General features: G+C 50.9%; 9 protein-coding genes across 9 annotated transcripts; 6 read left to right on the top strand and 3 right to left on the bottom strand.

The window, feature by feature from the left end:
* Positions 1-21: 21 nt before the first annotated feature.
* A1O9_03537 (uncharacterized protein) lies at positions 22-1,896 on the top strand (the record flags this gene model as incomplete). The annotated part of the gene is made up of 1 exon (XM_013409101.1): positions 22-1,896. The coding sequence occupies one exon, from the start codon at positions 22-24 to the stop codon at positions 1,894-1,896; it is 1,875 nt and encodes a 624-aa protein (XP_013264555.1).
* A 216-nt stretch (positions 1,897-2,112) lies between these two features.
* Positions 2,113-2,419, bottom strand: A1O9_03536 (uncharacterized protein; the record flags this gene model as incomplete). Its single annotated transcript, XM_013409100.1, has 2 exons — positions 2,113-2,177; positions 2,260-2,419. The coding sequence occupies 2 exons, from the start codon at positions 2,417-2,419 to the stop codon at positions 2,113-2,115; spliced, it is 225 nt and encodes a 74-aa protein (XP_013264554.1).
* A 957-nt stretch (positions 2,420-3,376) lies between these two features.
* A1O9_03535 (uncharacterized protein) lies at positions 3,377-5,332 on the top strand (the record flags this gene model as incomplete). The annotated part of the gene is made up of 1 exon (XM_013409099.1): positions 3,377-5,332. One exon carries the CDS (start codon positions 3,377-3,379, stop codon positions 5,330-5,332), a length of 1,956 nt encoding a protein of 651 aa, XP_013264553.1.
* Positions 5,333-6,343: 1,011 nt separating this feature from the next.
* A1O9_03534 (uncharacterized protein) lies at positions 6,344-8,176 on the bottom strand (the record flags this gene model as incomplete). The annotated part of the gene is made up of 1 exon (XM_013409098.1): positions 6,344-8,176. The coding sequence occupies one exon, from the start codon at positions 8,174-8,176 to the stop codon at positions 6,344-6,346; it is 1,833 nt and encodes a 610-aa protein (XP_013264552.1).
* Positions 8,177-10,090: 1,914 nt separating this feature from the next.
* Positions 10,091-12,052, top strand: A1O9_03533 (uncharacterized protein; the record flags this gene model as incomplete). The annotated part of the gene is made up of 5 exons (XM_013409097.1): positions 10,091-10,179; positions 10,231-10,801; positions 10,854-11,614; positions 11,666-11,751; positions 11,874-12,052. The coding sequence occupies 5 exons, from the start codon at positions 10,091-10,093 to the stop codon at positions 12,050-12,052; spliced, it is 1,686 nt and encodes a 561-aa protein (XP_013264551.1).
* A 566-nt stretch (positions 12,053-12,618) lies between these two features.
* A1O9_03532 (DNA excision repair protein ERCC-4) lies at positions 12,619-15,544 on the top strand (the record flags this gene model as incomplete). The annotated part of the gene is made up of 2 exons (XM_013409096.1): positions 12,619-12,666; positions 12,749-15,544. 2 exons carry the CDS (start codon positions 12,619-12,621, stop codon positions 15,542-15,544), a joined length of 2,844 nt encoding a protein of 947 aa, XP_013264550.1.
* A 333-nt stretch (positions 15,545-15,877) lies between these two features.
* A1O9_03531 (translation initiation factor 1A) lies at positions 15,878-16,481 on the bottom strand (the record flags this gene model as incomplete). Its single annotated transcript, XM_013409095.1, has 2 exons — positions 15,878-16,306; positions 16,461-16,481. 2 exons carry the CDS (start codon positions 16,479-16,481, stop codon positions 15,878-15,880), a joined length of 450 nt encoding a protein of 149 aa, XP_013264549.1.
* Positions 16,482-16,985: 504 nt separating this feature from the next.
* A1O9_03530 (uncharacterized protein) lies at positions 16,986-17,447 on the top strand (the record flags this gene model as incomplete). Its single annotated transcript, XM_013409094.1, has 1 exon — positions 16,986-17,447. A coding segment is annotated over one exon (462 nt), but the record flags the coding sequence as incomplete, so codon positions are not given.
* A 901-nt stretch (positions 17,448-18,348) lies between these two features.
* A1O9_03529 (uncharacterized protein) lies at positions 18,349-19,651 on the top strand (the record flags this gene model as incomplete). Its single annotated transcript, XM_013409093.1, has 2 exons — positions 18,349-18,457; positions 18,735-19,651. The coding sequence occupies 2 exons, from the start codon at positions 18,349-18,351 to the stop codon at positions 19,649-19,651; spliced, it is 1,026 nt and encodes a 341-aa protein (XP_013264547.1).
* Positions 19,652-22,149: the final 2,498 nt, after the last annotated feature.

Genomic DNA, 22,149 nt, shown 5'->3' with positions numbered 1-22,149 from the left:
TCCGACCGAAGATTGACAAAAATGACAACTCAATCAGGCCCAGTCATGGAGATTCTTGGCCGGGCAGCCGACGAATTCCACTTGATGAAGCCGCTATTGCCAACATACCTCCATCTTCTAGTCTCTGCAGTCTTCCCCATCTACACTGCAGCACATGCATCCCTGTCGAGGCCATCGTCTGCATCCGCTAAGAAAGGCAAGAAGAAGGGTGGGGGCGACGATGAACCAGACGATGCCGAGGACGAAGCATATCAAAAGATCGAAAGCCTCACCCCCTCAGATGCAATTCTCTTTCCACTTCTGGCCGGAGCGACATTGGCTTCCCTTTATTTCATTTTGAAATGGCTGCAAGATCCTGCCTGGCTGAACTGGGCCCTGGGGCTTTACTTTTCACAGATCGGACTGTTCTTCGCCATGAAATTTCTGAAAGACATGTTTTCGGTTGTACGCTCGCTCTGTTTCCCGACCGAATATTCTGGTGGAAAATCTCAATGGCGCGTCGACCTCAATGGACACCGTTACATTTCGGACCGCGGAGAAACCTCGACTGCACCCTTACCTGGGCTCTTCAGGCATATGCCGCTTCCTCGTTCGGTTTCCCGAGCCTTCTGGACGCTACAGAGTCTCCTGTACACAAAAGCGCAGCTGCACTTGCATCTCCACAAGGTCTTCACGTTCAAAACACCGGTGGATCTGCTTGATCTAGTGAGCCTCGTGCTTTCCTGCGGCATTGTCTATTATCACACTTTCGTATCTAAACCCTGGTTCCTGACCAATTTTCTCGGGTTTTCATTCTGCTATGGTTCCCTTCAATTCATGACACCATCGACCGCATGGACTGGAACGCTTGTCCTCAGCGCCCTCTTCTTCTACGACATATACTTCGTTTTCTTCACTCCGATGATGGTTACTGTGGCCACGAAACTCGATGTTCCCATTAAATTACTCTTTCCCCGGCCGGACGGATGTGTCTATCCTGTTGGGGCACCGGAAGGATCCAAGTTGATGGAGGATTATCTCCGATGTCTGGCCAAAAAGAGGAGCATGGCCATGCTTGGACTCGGAGACATTGTGGTGCCAGGAATGATGCTTGCATTTGCATTGCGCTTTGATCTCTATCTACACTACTTGAAGAAGGGGAGCCAAACAAATCCTTCCCGACAAGAGACGGCGGCGCAGGGTGAGACCAAGCCCGGTTACGTGAATGCACGGGGCAGGTGGGGTGAACGATTTTGGACGAGTTCAAGAGCTTGGTCCGAAGGGACCAGGGCGACCAATTTTCCGAAGCCATACTTCTACGCAACCATTGTTGGTTACTTAGCTGGAATGATAACAACAGTTGTGGTGATGCAGGTGGCTGCGCATGCTCAACCCGCGCTGCTATATCTTGTACCGGGGGTCTTGATAGCATTTTGGGGCACTGCTCTGGTCAAAGGAGAGCTCCGCCTTCTATGGCAATACAGTGAGCTTCCAGAGGACGAAGACAAGATGGACAAAGAGCACAAGGATGGAAAGGGTGAAAAGAAGCAACCGACGATTGCAAACGGACACACCAACGGGATAGAGGCCAAAGAAGAAGCCGCTCCGATTGATGAATACGAGGTCGAAAAGCCTGCTAAGCAAGTCGAAGAGCGTAAAAATCTCAACAAACAGGGCAAAGATTGCCACCGATTGATCTATTTTGCCGTTACTCTTCCCAAACGCACTGACGACAAGACGGCTGCCTTGATTGAGGCGGGAAATGACGACTCAATTATTGTTGGGACGGCTCAAGGTAATAAGCACAGCGGGGTCTCTCGAAGTGACTCTCACACAGTTTCTACGAGACGGGTGACAAGAAGTCAAGATCGAACGGCGACTGGCGAACCCTTGGGCAAGAAGGCAAGAAGGGTATGAGTGTGATGTGTATGGTTAAGCATTTTCAGGCAAGTGAGGGAGCATAGCGACATTAGAGGGACGACATTCTGCCATCCACAAAGGGTTTTATATGGGATCAGGCATTCTTCATTCATCTACTACCGAGTCCCTTGTCCTAGTTTTGTATTTCCTCCAACCAATGCAATGACCCGAGTAGCGGGATGTTCATGCGTGAACGAGCCATCTTATGCTTGTTCATTTGTTGAGCTCCGCAGCTTTAGCTTTCAATTCGTCCTTGGTGCCGGTTGCGGATGGGATGCCTGTCATTCAAGAAGGTCAGTGATATGTTCCCGCGCCACGTTGAGGGAGTGTCATGGTAGCAGAGTCGACTGTGAGGCTTACTGTCGGAGATCTGAGGACCCTTGCTCTGATGGTGATGAGCCTGAGCCTTGTCATGAATTGGGTGGTCAGAGGCATTGGAATCGCTTGACTCTTTTGCAACCTGGTCTGTCAAGCTGCCTCGCGGCTCAGAGTGAGTCTCTTCGGCAGGGTGGGCTGGCATGTTGGTTGAGGAAGCGTTGCAGTTTGGATTTAAGGCTGGGTTGTATTCGAGAAATGTAACGAGAAGTCTCGAGATGGGTATTGTGCTATAGTATTGAGATCTAGATAGGACGATTTCTTACACTTTGCATCATTGTACCAATATTTATGGCTGAGGTATTCCATTCTGTCTCTGCCTAATTGCCTGCGTGTGCATCATTTCTGCCATGACGTATTTAACCATTGATTGCAGGCCGCTCCTGCCTTCTAGGTTCTGGGAGGATTGTGGGGAAGGCATGACGAGATGTGCACAAGACGATTGGGGTGATTGCAGGGTGTTGCACCAATGGAAGCTGCTTAAGTAATCCTATCACGTGTGGGCGCTTGGTTGTATTCCGCAGTCGTCGCCTCGTCGCCCAAGCCACCGCCTAGAACCCGCCTGCTGCACTTCCTTTGGACACTCCCTCTAGGCACTTGGGTGCCTGTTGGCTAATTTCTTGGGGTGGCCAGTTCACTATTTCCGTGAGTATCATTCTCGGTACAAATCACCAAAGCACGGCTAACTTGATGAGGGCAGCTCTCCCCACTCCGAGGCAGCCTAAGTCCGTGGGTGACACCCTAGAGCTCTGTGACTTGCGTACCTCTGTACTCTGTACAGGCGGCGAGTCACCCTGGCGCCCATTGCATGCCACGCGGCTGCCAAAAAGGCAGAAGCAAATCGATCCATATCCACGCTACCAATGTCCATCGTTAGTCCCTGTACTTCGTACCCGACTTTCTATGTAATTCTCCAATCTTATCCACTCCATCTCTTCCTCCGACCGAAACTTCATACTCACTTCATTCGTCCCTCCGTATTTCGTGAGTGGACACTCTCCCTTAATCTGGACAGAGTGGAAGTCCTTTTTTCTAGTTATCCAGACTCAGACTCATTCTCATTTGGTCTAGCCATACCCATTGCTGCGGGACCTCTCCCGCCATGCCTTCCATCCTCACTGATGCTGATAAAGAGACTGTCAAGCGAACTGTCCCAAAGGCTTCCAACAAGATCCAGGCCGTTGCCGTAGCAAGGCTCTATGTCGCTCACCCCGATCGAAACCGATGGACCTATACTGGTCTCCAGGGCGCGGCCGTTCTCAGCAATGACCTAGTTGGAAATACCTTCTGGCTCAAATTGGTCGACATCTCCTCCTCCAACAGAGGTGTCATCTGGGACCAGGAGATCTATGACACTTTCCAGTATAACCAGGATCGCACCTTTTTCCATTCCTTCGAGCTCGAACAGTGCTTGGCCGGCCTGTCCTTTATCGACGAGAAAGAAGCGAGGCAATTTAAGAAGAAAATGGACGAGAGGGAAAAGAATGCTAGCAAGCAGACAAAGGCACAGCCATTTGCTTCTTCGGTTGGAGGAGGCCAGATCTATGTCCCTGGCGGCTCTCACAAACACCACAGTCGAGTAGGCAATTTTCTCCGTGGCCACAGGCACAGTTCAGTCCCGAGTCAGCCGCAGCAGCCCCAGTCTATTGTTCCCCAGCCTATCTACGGTTCGGGAAATTCGCTTCCAGCCCGACCACAGAGCAGTGCAGGCGGTGCTATTGATCTCTCCGATCCCACATGGAGGCCAATTCTGAATGAACTGCTCGAGATGGGTATCACTGAGGACCAGATCGAGCAGAATGCCGACTTCATCAAGAATTATGTCAAACAAAAACAGGCCGAGGAGATGGCCAATGGAATTGCCCAAGCCTTACCTTCACCTGGAGAGACAAGGGCAGGTAGAGCTCCTCCCCCTCCACCGCCTCCTGCAGCACCTCCGTCGAGGATAAGTCCCGAGAATACAGGAACGAGCTCAAGCCGAAGAGGTCCTCCGCCCGCTCCACCACCGTCTCGGAGACCTGTTGGTGGACGAGCTCCTTCGCCCCCTCCTGCCCGCTCTCCTTCCCCGCCTCCCAGAACTCCGTCGCCAGCTCCGAGCCCTCAACCAAGGTTCCGTGCCCCTCCGCCACTCGCAGACGCTGGTAAATTCGCCGGGAAACCTGGTCCTCCAATACACTCTTCAGGCAGGGACCGTGCCTCGTCCGCATCCCTCGCGAACCCAGGACCACCACCTCCACCTCGTCCGCCCAAGACGCCTGTCGACGAGGATCAACCACAAGGAATGTTCAGAGTTCCGCCACCGTTTGCCGGAGAGCGTAAATCCTCAGCTCCTCCACCACCTCCGAGCCGTGGTCCAGTGCCGCCGCCTCCGCCCAGTCGAGACAGCGCCTATGGAGGCGTACCACCACCGCTGCCACCAAAAGCAGCTGGGCCACCACCCAGTCATGCCACCGCACCAGCCTTCGTCCCTCCTCCTCCACCTCCACCTCCTGGTCGCAACAACGCTCCACCTCTCCCACCGCCCAACACTAGGGCAGTACCTCCTCCACCCACCAGTGCCGGGCCACCACCGCCTCCCCCTCCCCCTCCACCAATGCCATCCTCATCTGGACCTCCACTTCCCCCTCCGCCTCCGCCTATGCCCTCCTCTTCCGGCCCGCCCCCGCCTCCACCTCCACCTCCTCCAGGCGGAGCAGGGCCCCCTCCCCCTCCCCTCCCTTCAGGAGGAGGCGGCGACCCACACGACAGTCTCCTCGCCGCTATACGCGGCTCAGGCGGCAAAGCAGGTGGAGGGCTACGAAAGGTCAAAGACAGCGAGAAGCGCGATCGTTCTGCAGCGCAGGTACCAGGCGGCGAAGCCGCGGCCCCTGCCTCATCTGGAGGAGGTGGTCCAGGGTCACCCGCGGGTGGTGCAGATCAAGGTGGTCTTGCAGGCGCGCTGGCTGCTGCGCTGAGTCAGAGGAAGAAGAAAGTCAGTGGTAGTGGTAGGTCTTCAATACCCTTTTCTAGGGTGAAAATGGTCCTTCGTTTCAGATGTGTACTAATTCGGGCTGTATAGACGACGAAAAAGATGATGACGACGATTGGTGAGTGTCTGCAGCAAGGCCGCGTCCAACCTACGAAATCTAGGACCAGCAGAGTAAAGGCAGCAGTTGCGACCGGTAGTAACCCCGATGAGTAAGGAGAGGGGCCTGCTCCGAGTACAATGATGATTTTGCCCAGAGAAGTTTTTTTGATTCCCTCGATTTTCTGTCGCTGTCCAAAACCCAGCGGCCAAGACAGAGAGAAGGAGAAAATGACATCAGCAGCAGCAGTCGAATAATGCAAAACAGAGCCACAGAACAAACCAATGGCATGGCGCCCGGACCGGACCCCGTTAGAGAAAAAAAAGGAAAAGCTTAGCATTTTGAGCATAACAAATGCCTAACAGTTTTAGCCATCTTAGTGAAGGAGCAATGAAGCGGAGCGGAGCGAGGTGTGTGTTTGTGCGTTTTAGTGAATATACGAAAAAGTCAAGTGAGACCGGTCGCTCGCCGGCTGGCTTCCAATATCTCCTGCTCTATCCGCAAGAGCCTCTACTCGGATAATCGGACAAGGTTTGGAAGTTTGAAATGTTGAAACTTCGGGGTAATTGTGATTGTGATGATACGGTGCCTAGTAGTGGATGGCTATTTATTGAGTAGATATGTGATTCCTTCTCTTGCTCAAAACCTATTTAAGACACCGGCATCATGCTCCCAGCTCGTGTACGATAGTACTCGCTGTGAAGCATCCTGCCTAACCAAAGCAAATGCCACAGCGGTGGATCTTGCCAATGTCTGATTTTCATGAGTGGGATTGCATAACATATGTCCCCGAACCCACCCAAGTCTACTGATATGCGATATCTATGACATGGCTCCAAAGCGCCTGTATCCCCCGCTTGAACGCTGAAACAAAAATGACAAAAGTAGAGACATTCTCGAGGAGTAGGAGAATGTCGATTGTGATAGTAGTAGTACAGGATGGATGGTGGTGAAGTGCTAGGCATGATGCGGACCATCCTGGCCTCAATACCGGAGGGTTGCGTTCACTTATTGCCATGGCCATGTCCGTGATCGTGGTGCCGATGGTGGTGGCGGCCATGATGGCTACTCTTCGCGGACGCACCCTTCTCTTGACTCGCATCGGTCCTCGTCCTCGCTTCAGGGTCGTTTAAATCGTCATGAATCGCAGTTGGAGAATGCTCATGCACCGGTGCGTCCGCGTCGCTGCTCGTGTCGAGCTCGCCACCTCGCCGGTCATCTTCACCGTCGGTGTTGAGCTTATGTACTCCTAGGCCGTCCATACCTGGCCAGAGGACCGGTCCGGATTGAGCTGGATGGGTCGCAAAATTGGCACCGCTCCTTCTTAGTCGACCGAGGCGTTGTGCTTGACTTTCAACCGCCTCATTTCGCCAATTCCCTCTCCCGCCTGCGCTTGGATGCCGTCCAAAAACATCAATTCCTTCGCCCCACATCCGAACTTTTTGTACTTTCCGCAATTTCCGCATGCCATAGACGCAGATCATGGCAGATAGAGCGAAACAGATAACACTAACACTTCCGAAGGCGAGATCAGACTCTTCAATGAAGTTCTTAAGATTCATGCCGTAGAGTCCAGCAACGAGGGTGCCACCAGCCAACCCCAAGGTGCCAATGCTAAATTTGATCTCGAGTAGCATAAGCTGATTTCGATTTGCATCAAGAATAGCTTTGACTACCTCTTCTGTGTTTCGAATGTTACTGATCAAGAGTCCAGAAATCTCAACAATTTCGTCACAGATTTTGTGATAGGACTCCAACAGCATTTCAACCTCCTGATGATTATCTCCTTCACGAGTTTTACCAGTGGCTTTTCGCTCAGTGAGATACATAGTAGCGAGATCGTCATCGGCCTCCAACAGATCATCAATGGCATCCCGAACCAATCGTGCCTTTTGTTCGAAGGTACCCAGCTTTTTGGAATGAATGAGTAAGTGCCTCAACTTGTCTCGATCAATGTCTTCTTCTAGAGCCTGAAGGATGTGAGCAACTGGTTCGCGGACAAGGGCGAATTCGGCTTCCAGGCCTGAGGTGACCGAGATGAGGACTGCTTCAAGAGCGCGTAGTTCATACGGTAGATATGTCGATCCATTCCTCGGGTCAGGCTTTTGTCGGAGTTTGCCCTCCAGATCGTACATGAATAGTGATTGCGTGTAGGAATCGCTGCTACCATACGCATCAAAGACTAGGACGCGATCAGATTGAATCAGGACTCGAAGGTGAAGTAGGTTGATGAGAATGGCTGTTGGTCGGACAAGAATGTGAGGCAAGACGGAGGAATCTATCTTCCTGAGATCCCGTGGCAGAAGGCCATATTTGGCTATCAATTCCGACTTCTTAAATTCGCCAGATACCAGGGTGACAGACCCATTGGCATCGAACTCGGTGCAGCGAAGTTTCAGATCTGCACCGGTAGTATTTCTAGACAAGGTCCGCGAAAGATTGAAGAGCTGAGCGGACGTTTCCTCGTAGGAGTTCCCAGCGCGAGCGTCGAGGGGGATTTTGGATCGAGCTAAGGCTTGTCTATGGCGCAACCAGCGTCGCCAAAAGCCGGGTGAGTGGCTTTCTGTGCTTGCACTCCGAGATTGAAGAGGCCTTGGGGGGTGGTATTTTGGAGGAGGCAGTGCCTTGAAGGGCTCACGATGTCGATGCCAGATATCATCGGTGGCAGAAGATGTAGTGCGCGACAGTCGAGCCGACGACGTTGTTAAACCTTGATATGATTTCTGGTGGACGGGCGAAAGGCGCAGGCAACTGGGCGCAGGAACGAGGGCGGCAAGATCAGTTTGACATCGCAGGAAGCGCAAAAGAGTCTTGGAGGGAGCAACAGGCGTCTTCATCGCCTTGACGCGCTCTGTCTTTATCTCCTTGGATGGTGAGCAGAATCAGAAGCTCACAAAGAAAAGAAAGATCCCTTACTCCGCCCGCGAAAGTCTGCTAAGTCTTGGAAAAGTTCCGGCAAGGAAGTCGCCTATCGGGATCCGGGAATGGGCAAGCCTTGGCACCATTGATTGGCCGGAGTCCAGACACGCACGTTTCTACTGCCATGGGTGTTGAGCCCCCCCGTTCTTGTCCTAGAGATGGCAATTTGATCATCATGATTGGCCATGGAGATCAAGAATATTGGACTCAAGCCCACCCGCGTAACTGCCACGAATAGTAATACTTGGGAGCCCGGCATGAAGAGTTCAACAAGACTGCGACAGATGACAAATGGCTAGCAAACCCTTCATCTGATCACCACTTCCTCGCTGCACATTCAGACAACCTGTTCAGCAACTCCCTCAGCTTCCTCCTGGTCAGAGAGGCTCAAGATAGATGACTGGATTAAGGGTGGCTATCTATTCCAGCCAAGATACAGCCGATATACGGGGATCTTCAGACGAGGATCACGTGGCAGGGAAAAGGAGCCATGAAAAATGCGGCACTTCCCATCCAAGCTCAACACCTTTTACACGGACAGGTACCCTTCCTTCGAGGTGAAATACCAGTAGCCTGATCGGAGTCCATACTAAGATCGTGAGTCTGCAGTCGGGCTTTGCTGAGACTTCCTACTCTGGAGACCCATTGCAATACAGCCAACGCTCGCTTCCAGCGTTGCGATGGAAGCAGCAGAGCGAGCTAGCTGACTTCTGAGCGCGGGAGAGCATAACGAAAGCTATAAGCCCGACCTTACCTCAGTTACAATGAAAAAACACATAATGCCTAGTTCAAAACATGGCAAAGCATGATGTGGCTGGAGGCAGGTAGTCCTTGAATTACTCTGTTGCCTTGCCTGATCCCCAAGAGCGGCCCAACATGCAGACATCAAGCTATGTGAAGAGTATTGATATCAAGATAGGCACTCACTTGCTTACCTGGTCTGAGTTCAAGTAGCATTTTGGTGTCTGAGCACTTGATCAGTCGACTTAACCTAAGGTTCGGAGTCATGCATCCGATGCCTTTGTGCACCTACGGTAAATATCCATCGATAAATAAATGTGGCAATGTGGGTTGATCCCACGCCGAGGAACCTTTTGTGGGATCGACAGATCTTTGCATAATACCGATTGGCCTAAATCCATTATTCAAAAATGGTTAGTGTTCCTTTTCTCCTCAAGTGCTCAAACCTTCCCCAGCCTTTCCAACATCCATTTGCTCCACCCGCCGGAGCAAAACAGGCCCTCCACCGCCTGTCCATCATGTGTATGTAGAGATACTCAGAAGCTCCATTGTACATAGGAAGGACCGACATATGCTACTCTGGAAGAACTCTGAATGTCCGGTCTCCTGACCCAAGAGTAAGCATCCGCAGAACAGCGAACAAGTTTGGCTGGAAGAAGGCGGCACACTCAACGTCGGCTTGAGCAACTTATTGTGATAGTTGCCAATTGCCATTTGATCCCCGAAGCGACTGGACACCGCTTAGCTCTATAATGTTATTACCCCAAATCCATGGAGCCGTCGTTTCTCGGGGGCAGACTCGTCACAATGACCCTCCCCGCCCATGTCCAGGCATGCCTTTCAATACAAATCGGAAAATGACCCTAACGGCAGATATCAGAACTAGGACCCGAAAACCCCGCATGGAATGAACGGGGTGTAGTGCTGCGCACCTAAAAGTGAATGGAGTGTACGCTACAAGTCGAATAAATACCTGGCATACCTCGAGTCTTTTGGCGCCATATGACAACTACAAGTCCCAAGATTGCTACTGCCAATAGCAAAGCTACCCAGAAGGCTTATTTCAGCGTCAAGCTCCTCGCAATATCAATATGGGTCTTGGCATTTTAGACGATCCTCACCTCGATCATGTTCCAGGCACAGCCTTGCTGGCTGACATGATCGATGCGGAGGAGCACCAGTTCCACGGTCAGTTCAATGGCTCTTACCGTGACTGAAATACTAATAGAAGTATAGGACGTGATACTTCTGGCCTCAAACATGGCACTGGCCGCAACAAAGACATCGTATTGGTTCCCCAGCCTAGCGAATCTCCCAGAGACCCCTTGAATTGGTCTACGAGGAAGAAAGACCTACTATTGCTCATCATTGCGCTCCAAACGGGAGTGACAGGAGCTTGGGGTCCTATGATCTCGCCTGGATATGTGCAGATGTCGATTCAATTTGGAATATCCTACAACAAGCTAAATGGTGGGCTTGGATGGGCGATTTTTGCGATTGGAATTTCCTGTTTTGTCACCAATGGACTTTCCGTTAAATACGGTCGCCGCCCTGTGATAATTCTTGGCAATCTTTTACTCTTCATTTCGTCACTGTGGGGATACTTCGCACACAGTTATAACTCTCTTCTGGCGAGTCGGATCTTTGGTGCCATTGGTATGAGCCCATTCGAAGTTCTGACAACCGCAATTATCGGCGACATCTACTTTGTCCACGAGAGAGGCCTCCGCCTGGCGTTCTGGGGCCTCTGTCTTAGCGTTGGAGTTGGTGGAGGATCTGTCATTTCAGGGTACATCATTCAGGTGAGTATGTCCAAGCCTTTGGGAGGGGCATCAAGTATTGATGTGCTTGCAGGACCTTGGCTGGAATTGGACCTACGGCATTTGTGCCTGTCTATACGGAGCATTTATTCCGGCGATCTTTTTCTGGGTCCCTGAAACTGTTTATAAGCGAGATCCCGCATACAACCTTGATCTAGGGACAAAAGATCACACCTTCGACACACTGGATGCCAAAGAAAAGACCCCCGACGTCATGCAAGAAATCAAGGCCGATGATCAACAAGTCGAATCTACCAATCCAGGGGATAGGATCACAGTCAATGCAGTTTATACCGGTGCCGATGAAAAGCCTTACACATTCTGGGAGGAATTGCGAATTATCAGGGGCACCGAATCAGACGAAAATCTTATATGGATCATTCTGCGGCCATTCGGGATGCTCCTATTCCCGCAGGTGCTCTATGGCTTTATCACATATGGCCTTTCAACCTCGTGGTTGATTGTGATGATCAGTGTTATGGCACAACTCTTCAGCGCCCCACCCTACAATTTCTCAGTCTCTGCAATCGGCCTCATCAGTATAGGCCCTTTGATCGCCGCACTTCTGGGCTTTGTCGCTGGCCCTTTGAATGACTGGACAGTGAAGAAATTGGCACGCTGGAACAAGGGCATCTATGAGCCCGAATTCCGACTATCCCTGAATGTGCTAACCCTGATCTTTGGTGTTGCTGGCTTTTTCGGTTTTGGAGCTTGCTTACAATATCAGACTCCGTGGATCGGTCCAGTATTTCTATACAGCCTTATCTGGTTCGCCATGTCGTTCCTAAATATTGGGTAAGTGATTAACCCTCTATCCTACCTAACACCGACTAACAGATGGCCTAGTATCTACGGCTATATCACTGAATGCCATCGAAATAAAGCACCAGAGGCTTTTGCGTCAATCAACCTACGCAACATTTACTCCTTCGGTATGTAGTAAGCCCCTGACACGCGTGACTGCAAAACCCATATCTTCTATAGCAAGAGGCGCAGGAGATCTGATCACGTGGCCTAGCATGAATGCATTGATCCTCGCTAATCGTTGCTACAGGTATGAATTATTTCATTTCCGACTGGATCTCCAAACAAGGGCCTCTACAGGTATTTAGCACCGTTGGTGGATTGCACATATTCATCTGTCTTTTGACGATCCCTATGTGGATCTACGGTAAGCGATGCAGAAGCCTTACGGCGCGCAATCGCTTCTTCAAGAAGATTCAGGAGAGTTAGGCCATTTGGAAACGGGCTTAGATCACAGGAGGACAGGCAGGATGAGAAGCTCTTCCTAAAGATGTATCACCTATTATGTCATGTCGAGAAGTGAGGGGAGTGGTCCTGCTTGCAGATATCCCCTGTAGCGAGGAGCGGATTGGAGGCTCAAAGAAGTAAAGATACTGCTCAAACAAATCTTGTCTCTGCGAGAGTGGTTACGTTGTCGTGCACAGCTTTGTAGAACGTGCTATGGCGAAATTTGACGTGAGCACAACATTTTACTATCGTGCGCCGGGGAGGTAAGAAAAAAGCGATATTCTCTTAACGTGTTGACTGCCTGCATCGATGGAATAGACAAGAATGACCCGGTGATTGTTGCAACTAATAGGAATGATTACGAAAGGCTGTAAGATCAGGAGGGCTGCGGTGTTGGCCTGCCTCTGAAAATCAAAAGACGGCTATCAGGGTCAAATGACCGTCTGACACAAGAATCTCGATTAATTGTTGCTTCCATTATGCGTAAATATCAGCAGACTTGGCCAGTTCTTCTCGCCACTCCTCTTAGGACAGGAACATATGTAAAGATGCCGGCGGCAAGTTCTCAGCCGCCGGTGAAGCTCTCGCTTCCTCTGGTATGTATGATGATCCTCCTCCGTGGCCATTGCTTCCCGATTGGCTGGATGCCCAACGTTCCTCTCTTCTAACACTTGAAAGCAATTTCAACAAGAAATCTATCATCTTCTCCGGTCAGAAGATGTACTTGTCATTCTCGCAAGAGGTCTCGGACTCCTCAAAATACTGACAAATCTTCTTCACTCCTATGATGCTGCAGGCAATTCCCTCGTCATCATTGTTGGTGCAGAAGACCGCGAGAATGAGTGGATCGGTGAGGCTCTCGCAGAACACTACGCGGTTTCCAGGAGCCCATTGGCAAAAGGACTTCGTGTCATCAACACTGACAAGGCCACTGTATCGGCACGTGAAAAGATATATGCTGAAGGTGGCATTGTCTCAGTCACGAGCCGAATTTTGATCGTGGATCTTCTCTCGAAATTACTCGATCCTGAAACGGTGACTGGTCTTATTGTCCTCCATGCCGAACGTGTGGTCGCAACAAGTAGTGAGGCTTTCATTGTCAGAATCTTTAGACAGTACAACAAGATTGGCTTCCTGAAGGCATTTACTGACGCACCTGAACCATTAAACTCGTCCTATGCGCCCCTAGCGAGTATGATGCGAAATTTGTTCTTGCGCAAGCCATCCCTCTGGCCACGTTTCCACGTTTCCATTGCGCAAAGTCTAGAAGGCAAGAAGAAGGCAGATGTTATCGAACTCGAGGTTCCCATGACGTCAGCTATGCAGACGATTCAAACAGCGGTGATGGAATGTGTCGAGGCCAGTATTGGGGAACTCAAGAAAGCAAATACCGGCCTTGAAATGGAGGACTGGACCCTCGATTCTGCTCTTCACCAGAATTTCGATGCGATTGTACGCAGGCAGTTGGATCCAGTATGGCATCGTGTCAGTTACAGGACAAAGCAGATTGCAAACGACCTTACTGTGCTACGATCAATCCTGCACTCTCTCCTCAGTTATGATAGTGTCTCCCTCCTCAAATATCTCGACACTGTTCTTGCTACTCACTCTCCCCCGCCAGGCTCAACCCGGCAAAACCAATCGCCTTGGCTATTTTTGGATGCTGCCTCTACAATTTTTTCCACTGCGAAAGACCGCGTGTATAGTGGAAAGGCTGAAGACGGTGGGGCCTTGCCAACCTTAAGGTTACCAGACTCCCTCACGCCTGTTCTAGAAGAGCAACCGAAATGGGCAGTCCTTGCAGAAATCCTAGAAGAAATCGAAGTGGATTCTTACTTGAATCCCACGTTGAGAGACGACTCCAGCGACGCGGTCCTAATCATGTGTAACGACCAAAGAACATGTCGTCAGGTCCGGGAATACCTTCAGACCATGCATGTGAAGCCTCTGGCGCAAGACAGCAACAACGGAATGGCTCCTCACGTGGTCGAAGCTGAAGAAGAAAGGGGTTCTGCAGAGTTCATGATGAGGCGGAAACTTCGTGAGTATCTTGGCTGGAGGAGAACATTTGCGCAGGTGAGCGCTTCGCTATTTGAGGAAAATCAGAAGTCATTGAGTGATATCAAAACCCACTCTGGCACTGCGGTGGCCCGTCTCAACAGCAAAGCACCAGCCAACAAACGTCGACGTGTACGTGGAGGCGGCAGCGCAGGAATCAACCCGTCAAGAACGGCTAGCGGCGCAGTGGCAATTATCGAGGATCGAGCGGCCCAGGTGGCTGACTTGCTTGCTGAGTTACGGCCAACTGAAGCTGAAACACTTCAAAAGGAGGATGTCGTTGTTGACGATCTCAATGAAGCCAGCGACAGTTTCTTTGAGCTTTATAGTCCAGACGACCAAATCCTAGTGCATCCGTACGATGGAGACCAAGACGATCAACTGCTTGAAGAGGTCCGGCCTAAGCATATCATCATGTATTCACCGTCACCAGAGTTCATCAGACGCGTTGAGGTGTATCGGTCCAGTCACACAGAACGAAGTGTGCGAGCATACTTCATGTACTACGGCGGTAGTGTCGAGGAGCAGCGCTACCTATCGGCAGTGCGGCGTGAGAAAGATGCGTTCACCAAGCTTATCAGAGAGCGTGGAAGCATGGCTGTTACCCTTTCGGACGCTGGGAATGTCGATCCGCAAGAAGCATTTCTCCGAACCGTCAACACGCGAATTGCAGGTGGTGGCCGACTGGCAGCGACTGCGGCGCCACCAACTGTTGTGGTGGATGTGCGGGAGTTTCGATCTGCTCTACCCAGTCTGTTGCACGGTCGCAACATGCAAATAGTCCCCTGTCAGCTTACAGTAGGTGACTACGTGCTCTCGCCGACGATCTGCATCGAGCGGAAGTCGGTGGGGGATTTGATATCTTCCTTCAAGAACGGTCGACTTTTCAATCAGGCAGAGACGATGCTACAGCATTACAAATACCCGTTTCTCCTGATTGAGTTTGATCACAACAAATCATTCACGCTCGATCCCTTTGCGGACCTGACGTCGGTCTCGACGTTGAAAATGCCTGGTGGGGAGAACAAGGATCTGCAGTCAAGAATTGTCCTTCTCACACTTGCTTTCCCACGGCTCAAAATCATATGGTCATCCTCGCCCTATCAAACAGCGGAGATCTTTGAGGAGCTGAAGAAACAGCAAGAGGAACCCGATCCGATGAGAGCGGTACAAATCGGGCTTGCGGATGATGAAGACCCAGAAGAGAGAACTTTCAACATGGGTCCCCAGGACTTGTTGAGGACAATCCCTGGGGTGTCGAACAAGAACGCCAGTCGGTTGTACCTTGAGAAGAAGAACATCCTGGAGATCGCTAATATGAGTTTGGAAGAATTGGATCCTCTGGTTGGTCGTGAGGCGGGAAGGCAGATCGTCAGGTTTTTTACGCGGAGTGTCTTTGAGGATGAAGACGATTGACTGTTGTTCTGCCGGTAGAGAGGAGCGACAATACGATACAGGCATGACGATGCCCACATGAAAGGGCATACGCATGACTCGAGATGGAAGTAGAGTATGACAATAAACAATAAGAATAATAAAAACACAGGTGTGATTTATTGCAGAGCAAGCATTTTTGATTTGATTTGAAAAAAAGAACCATCTCCCGAACTCCCATCATGATTGTACCTATCAATGAATGCTAGCAAAAAAGGATGCTGCTAGAAGTCGTCCGTCCGTCATCCGTCGTCGATCCTCTCCGATCCATCAGATCCTGCCAACCCAGGCGTGGGGCCAGGGCAATTGGTTGTTTTAGATGTCATCAATGTCGACCTCCTTGTCGGAGTCACTATCCCTGTCCTCGTCGAACTCGACATTATCATCAACGCCCTCGTGGCCGTAGGTGTCAGTCTCGTTGATCTTGGCACTTTCAGGAAGCTCTCCATAGGCCTTGAGCGAACGGGCCTCGTCAGCAGAGTATTTGAGAATGACGTCGCCCTTTTCGTCCTGATAGTCGCGCAGGGACAGCAAGATGATGTCTCCTTGGTTGATCCAGACCTTCTTCCTCAGCTTGCCGCGGATGTGTGCTAGTCGCTTTTCGCCGTCAAAGCACAGCGCTTCCAGGCGGCCGTTGCCCAGCATCTTGAGGACTTGTGCATATTCTTGTCCTTCTTCTTTGAAGGTCAGCTCGCGCTTCTCGTTGTCGTTCTCGTTCTTTCCTCGACGCCTGTTCTTGCCACCCTGTTCACAGCTATTGGGTTAGTACAGACTTGCATGAGGGAGGTTGGGATGTTGGGATGTTGGGATGTTGGCGGGGGTATAGCACCGCGCTTTCGCTCGCCAGGCTGGGTACGGTGCGGTGTGGCATGTGGCGCGTGGCGGGGTTGAAACTGACCTTTCCCTTGTTCTTAGGCATGTTGAAGACTCTCTAGGAGTGTTGGGTGTGTGTGTGGGAGATTCGAGGGTGTGGGTTTGTGGTTGGTTCGAGGGACTTGAGAGTCGTGCGTGGTGTTATTGAGTGGTGATGGATTGACTGGGCTCTGAATCTGAACAATGAATGGAATGGAATATTGCATTGCGCACTCACGGCAGAGTTTCGTTTTGGTGGGGCAAAATTCATGAGTGAGTCTGAGTCGCACACTCGGACGAATCAGGCAACCAACGGATCAGGCAGCGCACGAGTCAGGCGGCGAACGAATCGTGAGAATAGTCATAAAAATAATCAAATTATCGACTGCCTCCCTCACTACTGCTACCACTACTACTTCTACTACCACCACGTCCTGCTCGTACACATAAAACACCCACCATTCCCATGCTTGTGTGATGCACATTACTCCTACGATCGCCTAGACCCTCCCTAGGCTTCCATCATGCCTCTGTCGCCCTCGTCGCCTCCGAGACCCTTTCTTATCCGGCCATGTCTCATCGCTACCCGTGGCTACAAAAGCTCTCCCACAGGGGCAGAAGTAACATCATGGTCAAATACGTCCCTTTCAAAGCCCCCTATGAAAACATCCTACCACGTCTGATCGACTTTAACAGTCCTTCCCATGTTTCTGCAAAGGAGCTTTACGACCGGATGCCCGCCGACCAACTCAACTGGCGCATTGTCACCAACGTGAGTGCGAAACAGGTCCCATATGCCATTCTGCGGAATCACACCAGGAACAGATACTACGCAGCCTTCAGCCTGGCCCTGAAGGAACAGGGCTACCACACAAATGGCAAGCTGCTCAAAGACGCCCTTGGTGCAGGACATGGACCCCAGCAACCACTCAAGGGAACCCTCGAACTCTATGTTTTCCACAATAAGGTCAATGACATGGCCTTTGATAAATTGAGAAACGACGCAGCGCTGGTTATTGAGGCTGTCCGCAAGCACCAGCTCCAGTTCCAGAACAGGTCACTAGACGACAAGCTCAAGGCCAACCCCAAAGCTCGTCAGGACCGACTCTTCTCCAAAATTCCCCAAAACCAGCAAAGGACAGACATCTCTCCGCAAATTCAAACAAAGAACAAAGTTCCACAACCCAGAAAACGAACAGCTCTGGACAGAAACAAACAAGTCCTTTACGCGAGAGGACAGTAAAGCGCATGACTTGATAGCGACATATGACACCATAACCCTGTACAACAATATAATTGATTTATCGTCTGTGTACAACAAAATGGCGTGGAGGGTTTGGACTGGCTTCCTGCATCGCAGGAGTTTGATCTGTGGAAGGGAAGGGTTAGGGTACTTAGGTAAGTAAGCCTCAGCTCACAACATCGCTGTCGTTGGCGCAAGGAATGGCGAAAGATGCACGAGCACGAGCACGAAGCTAGCTTACTGTGCTCGCTCTTCTACCGCTAGGGACTACTGAAATTGAACCGTCAGACACGTTATCAGTAAGTAGATAGTCTAGATCATGGCATCTAGCGGGTGACTATCGAATCTTGCAAGTTCCAACAATTCTACTTGGGACGATTCAGTAGGTGAGGCAGGGAGTCACTGAGTACACCAGGCTTTGCCCTGTCTGAATTTGAAGTGAAAATGGTAGAAGTGAATCTCAAACTCACTGACGAGATAACCTTTCTCTCACATCACACATTTTCTCTGGTTCCTACTGTTTCTCTTTTTTGGCCTTTTTCTCTTCCTTCGCAATGTCCCCCCTACCATCAATTCTCTGGTTCATCCCAACACCCACCGAATCCATAACTTGGTGGTGCTGGAATCAAGTTCACTCTCTCTCTCCTTCCTCCCTGCCTTCTTCCACAATCTCCAACACCCTCTCACCGTCATGGCGTTAATTGCGATAGAGATCCCATTCGAGGAGACATGTATCATGTGTCCTCGGCGAGGCAGCAAGCGGTGTCCTGGCTGCGGTGACGCACGTTACTGCTCAAAGGGTAAGCATACTCTCCTGGAAATCACCCTCCGATTGGACCAACATATTTCGTGAAGATTGCCAAAAGCTTGACTCGAAGAATTACAAGACCTTGTGCCAATCGTTCGGTGATGCGAGGCCGTCGACCGTACCAGATGGAGCTTGTCGGCGAGCGCTTTTCTTTCCCGGCGATGATCAGCCCTGCAGATTTGTTTAGGTCTAGAAACTGTGCGGTTATCAGCAATACCTGGGAACAGATATTGTAGATCGCACCTTCACCGCTCACAATAACATCCAAGCTCGTGATACCGGGCGCGACGATGAAGAAACAATAATCGTCCACTTTAAGGACGACACATCAAAAGACCCTCCCAACATTGGTGTGAGAATTTTCACCCGTGCTGGAGTTGCGTCAAAAGTCTTTCGAAGACCAATCTTAGTGACCAGAAAAGGGTATAGAAGAGGTTCCCGAGGCGCGATTGAAGAGATCCGCGACTTTGACATGCGCGATGTCCGGAAAGCTGCCGACTATTTTTGCTGTGCCTATCGCTCGACTATGCCACAATCGCAGCTCTCCGATGTCCATATACTTGCAACAGGCATTGCGTGCCCGAAAGACGTCAGCCAGCGTAACCTGAGGACTAACTGGCAAGAACGAGTGATCGACGACTGTGATCAAGTATACCAGTCGGAAGGCAGCGGCATTGCACACGTGCTGGCCATTCCCCTAACTCTTTGCCGCTTCAATCACCATGAGTGTGTTGAACAGGGCGACGTTGTGTACACTTCCGCAACAGACCATCTCATGCGAGACATCACATCGACTACCACGGGACCGCAAGAAGGCACTCGCAACATGCCTCGATTCCGTCACAATGATAGAGCATACGCAGGCACCCAAGGCTTTGGTTCTTCCCCAAACCACGGCGGCTGTATGAGTAGACTACTGCCGCTTGGGGCCATGTTGTTTCCTCGAGCACCCGGAATTCCTATCAGCACGGGATCGGTGGTGGTCGCTCGCGCTGACGGTCTTCCCTTGATACCTGTGCACCTTGAGGCAATCTGCAGTTACATTTCCGACAAGGGAGAGCCGCGATTAACAAACTGCATCTCCGGACTCAACTCTGGTGCAAGTATACCTCAGCGAGAGCAGGTCTCGAAACTCGATCACCAAGGCGGACTTCATGGAATTCTACAACGACCAGAGCGCCTCTAAAGCAACCACGGATCACTTGTGGCGTGGTCTACCCTCTCCGTACGGATGGACACCGTATTTTCTCGACAAGATGCGACATCTCGTTGAGACTGAGTAGCAATCAGACCATAGTACATGATTTGGACGTCTACAGCAAGCTGAATGCTGCATGAGTCATCAAATTTCTCCATAAGTCTATACCCCAGGTCTCAAACCTTGAGGAGAGATCAACCAGCAATTCCAACAATATTTTGTATGGTGAAAGGCACGAATGGGTTTCACAATGGAGATCCCATGAGTGAGTGTTTACACAAGCAAAACCCAGCCAAAAAAAAATTGTCACTAGTATGTGAGGGGGTGTGAGTACAACAAAAGTCTTGCTTGATTGCAGCAGAATGACTCCCAGCGGATCCGGAGCCTAATCTGACTAGGATAATTGTGGTGTGGGAAAATATGCATGTGCACACGTTGGGCTACGTACTGGAGAATGATCGCTTCAGACCTTGAGGGCATTGGAAAACACAATGGCTCTGTCGCTGTCGAGATGACCCTTCACGTACACATCGATTCTTGACTGTGTGATGAATTCAGTCTTGCTCAGACGGTCCGAATTTCATCTACCATTGATAAAAGGATTCTGACGAATCTGCCTTGTTCCCGTGTTTTCTCTTTCTTCAATGATACCATGTATTGTGGGTCTCTGCTACTCGTGACTCGGGCGGGCGAGCATGTAGTCCTAATCTTGCCTATAGGAACAGATGTGCCTTGGCGCCTCATGTTGCAGGATGACACGGCCTGGCCACATCATCACAACCTGACCAAATCTCCGAGTTCTAACATGGTCACTCAACCTCGGGAGTCTCCGTTATGGTCGCAGGAGAATGTCCAGATCCACATCCACATCGGCCAGGGCCTGGAGACTCGAGAAGTTCTGCGTCACCAGCCGTTGGCCAATGGTGTTTCGATGTCTCATAGTGTGATTTGCCTTGGAAGTGATAAGCTAAGATTCTGGTGTCCGGGCAGCCAACCTGAAAGACATCTGCTTCACAACCATGTGTCCCTGAGCTCCAAGCTCCTAGTCCGCGAAGGATATCATCTGGGAGCTCGTGGTGGCGAGACCTCGGAGAGGGCGGGCTGGAATATCCCCACGGTGGCTCCAAGTGGTCTCTAGCAATAACTTCTGCATGGCAGAGTTGTGAAGATGTCTGCGAAGGTGAGGTAGCTCCACCATCAACTGCATCGCCTTTCTCCGAATTTTATACCCAGTACTCACCGAGCGTTGATTGAAAAGCGATCAGAAACAGACTCAGTCTTTTCAGATGTCTTCCGAGTCATGTTCTCATTGAGAGGGATTGTGTTCTCAGGGGGGCTGAATTGATATAACACGAAGACGGAGTATTGGGACGGAAGCAAGATAGAGCAAGCGTTGAGGCATACATCCCAGATATATATATGTAAACATATGCAGGTATGGATATGCTCGCCAACGGGTTCGTCCCTCGAGGAGGCGGTCCCAACGTCTCCAAGGCAAGGAATGGCGAACAGCCCACTCCTCCTTCATGTTAGGTGGAATGGATCCATCACCATGTTTTGATGCGATCGGACAACACAAGGAGCAGTCGTATCGTATCAATCATTGTCAGTAGCGCAGAATTCTCTACGGAATGGCTGATGTCGATGAGGAAGAGGTTCTACTGGACGATGTTAAAGGCCTAGGGTGTTCAAAGTCTAGTTACTATTTTACGGTCGGAACAGCCAATGCTTAGCACTCCGAGCGTACCGCTTTTATAACCACTCACCTCCCCTCTAGGCTCACCTTCACACTCACCCTTTATCCTGAACCTGCTCCACCGCATGTAGCGCCAGTCAGGACCCAAGGATGGCAGCGCGGAGCCCTTTCCCTCTATCACGCCTTTTCGACTTTCGACCACTTTCTCGTCCCCTCGCTTAGACAGACCCTCCCTCCTTGCCAATAGAGTACAAAACCCCCCTTCCCGCTCTCTCGGGCCGCTAGCTCTCCTCCTCCTCCTCCTCCTCCTCTAGCAGAATGTAATCCCCTTCCCATCACGAATCATGAACTCCAGTCACCTCCAGCACCGCCATGAGCTAGCTGTGTCAGCAGGAGCTCACGGCGGACGAACTGGTTCTTACTCGTGCTCAGGCCAATGGTTAGGACATCAGTTATGGGCCGGGTAGATAGGACAGGCGTCCCGTCGCAGTAGGTGTCCTGTAATCCCCCCGTAGCCTAGGCGGAACGTCCTGGAGATCTCTGTCCTAGGCCCGTTGTCCCAGGACACATTCCACCCTAAAGCGGCAAATCGCGGGCTGTCCCTAAACCAGACATGCACAAATCGATCCCTAGGATTAGATTTGCGACTATCACCTTAGTGGGGGAGTTTGTTGAGGCCACTTTTCTGACTAAGCTGCTGCCTCCTGTCGGAGGCACTGGGAGGTGCCCTAGATTGGCCGCTAGCTGAAAGTCAGAAAGCAAGTGGAAGATAAACGCAATTCTACCCTGT

Source organism: Exophiala aquamarina, assembly GCF_000709125.1.
Source record: "Exophiala aquamarina CBS 119918 chromosome Unknown aczIA-supercont1.2, whole genome shotgun sequence".
NCBI classification, from domain to species: Eukaryota; Fungi; Ascomycota; class Eurotiomycetes; order Chaetothyriales; family Herpotrichiellaceae; genus Exophiala; species Exophiala aquamarina.
Note: the sequence above shows the minus strand (reverse complement) of the source record. Positions and strands in the feature narration are given on the sequence as shown.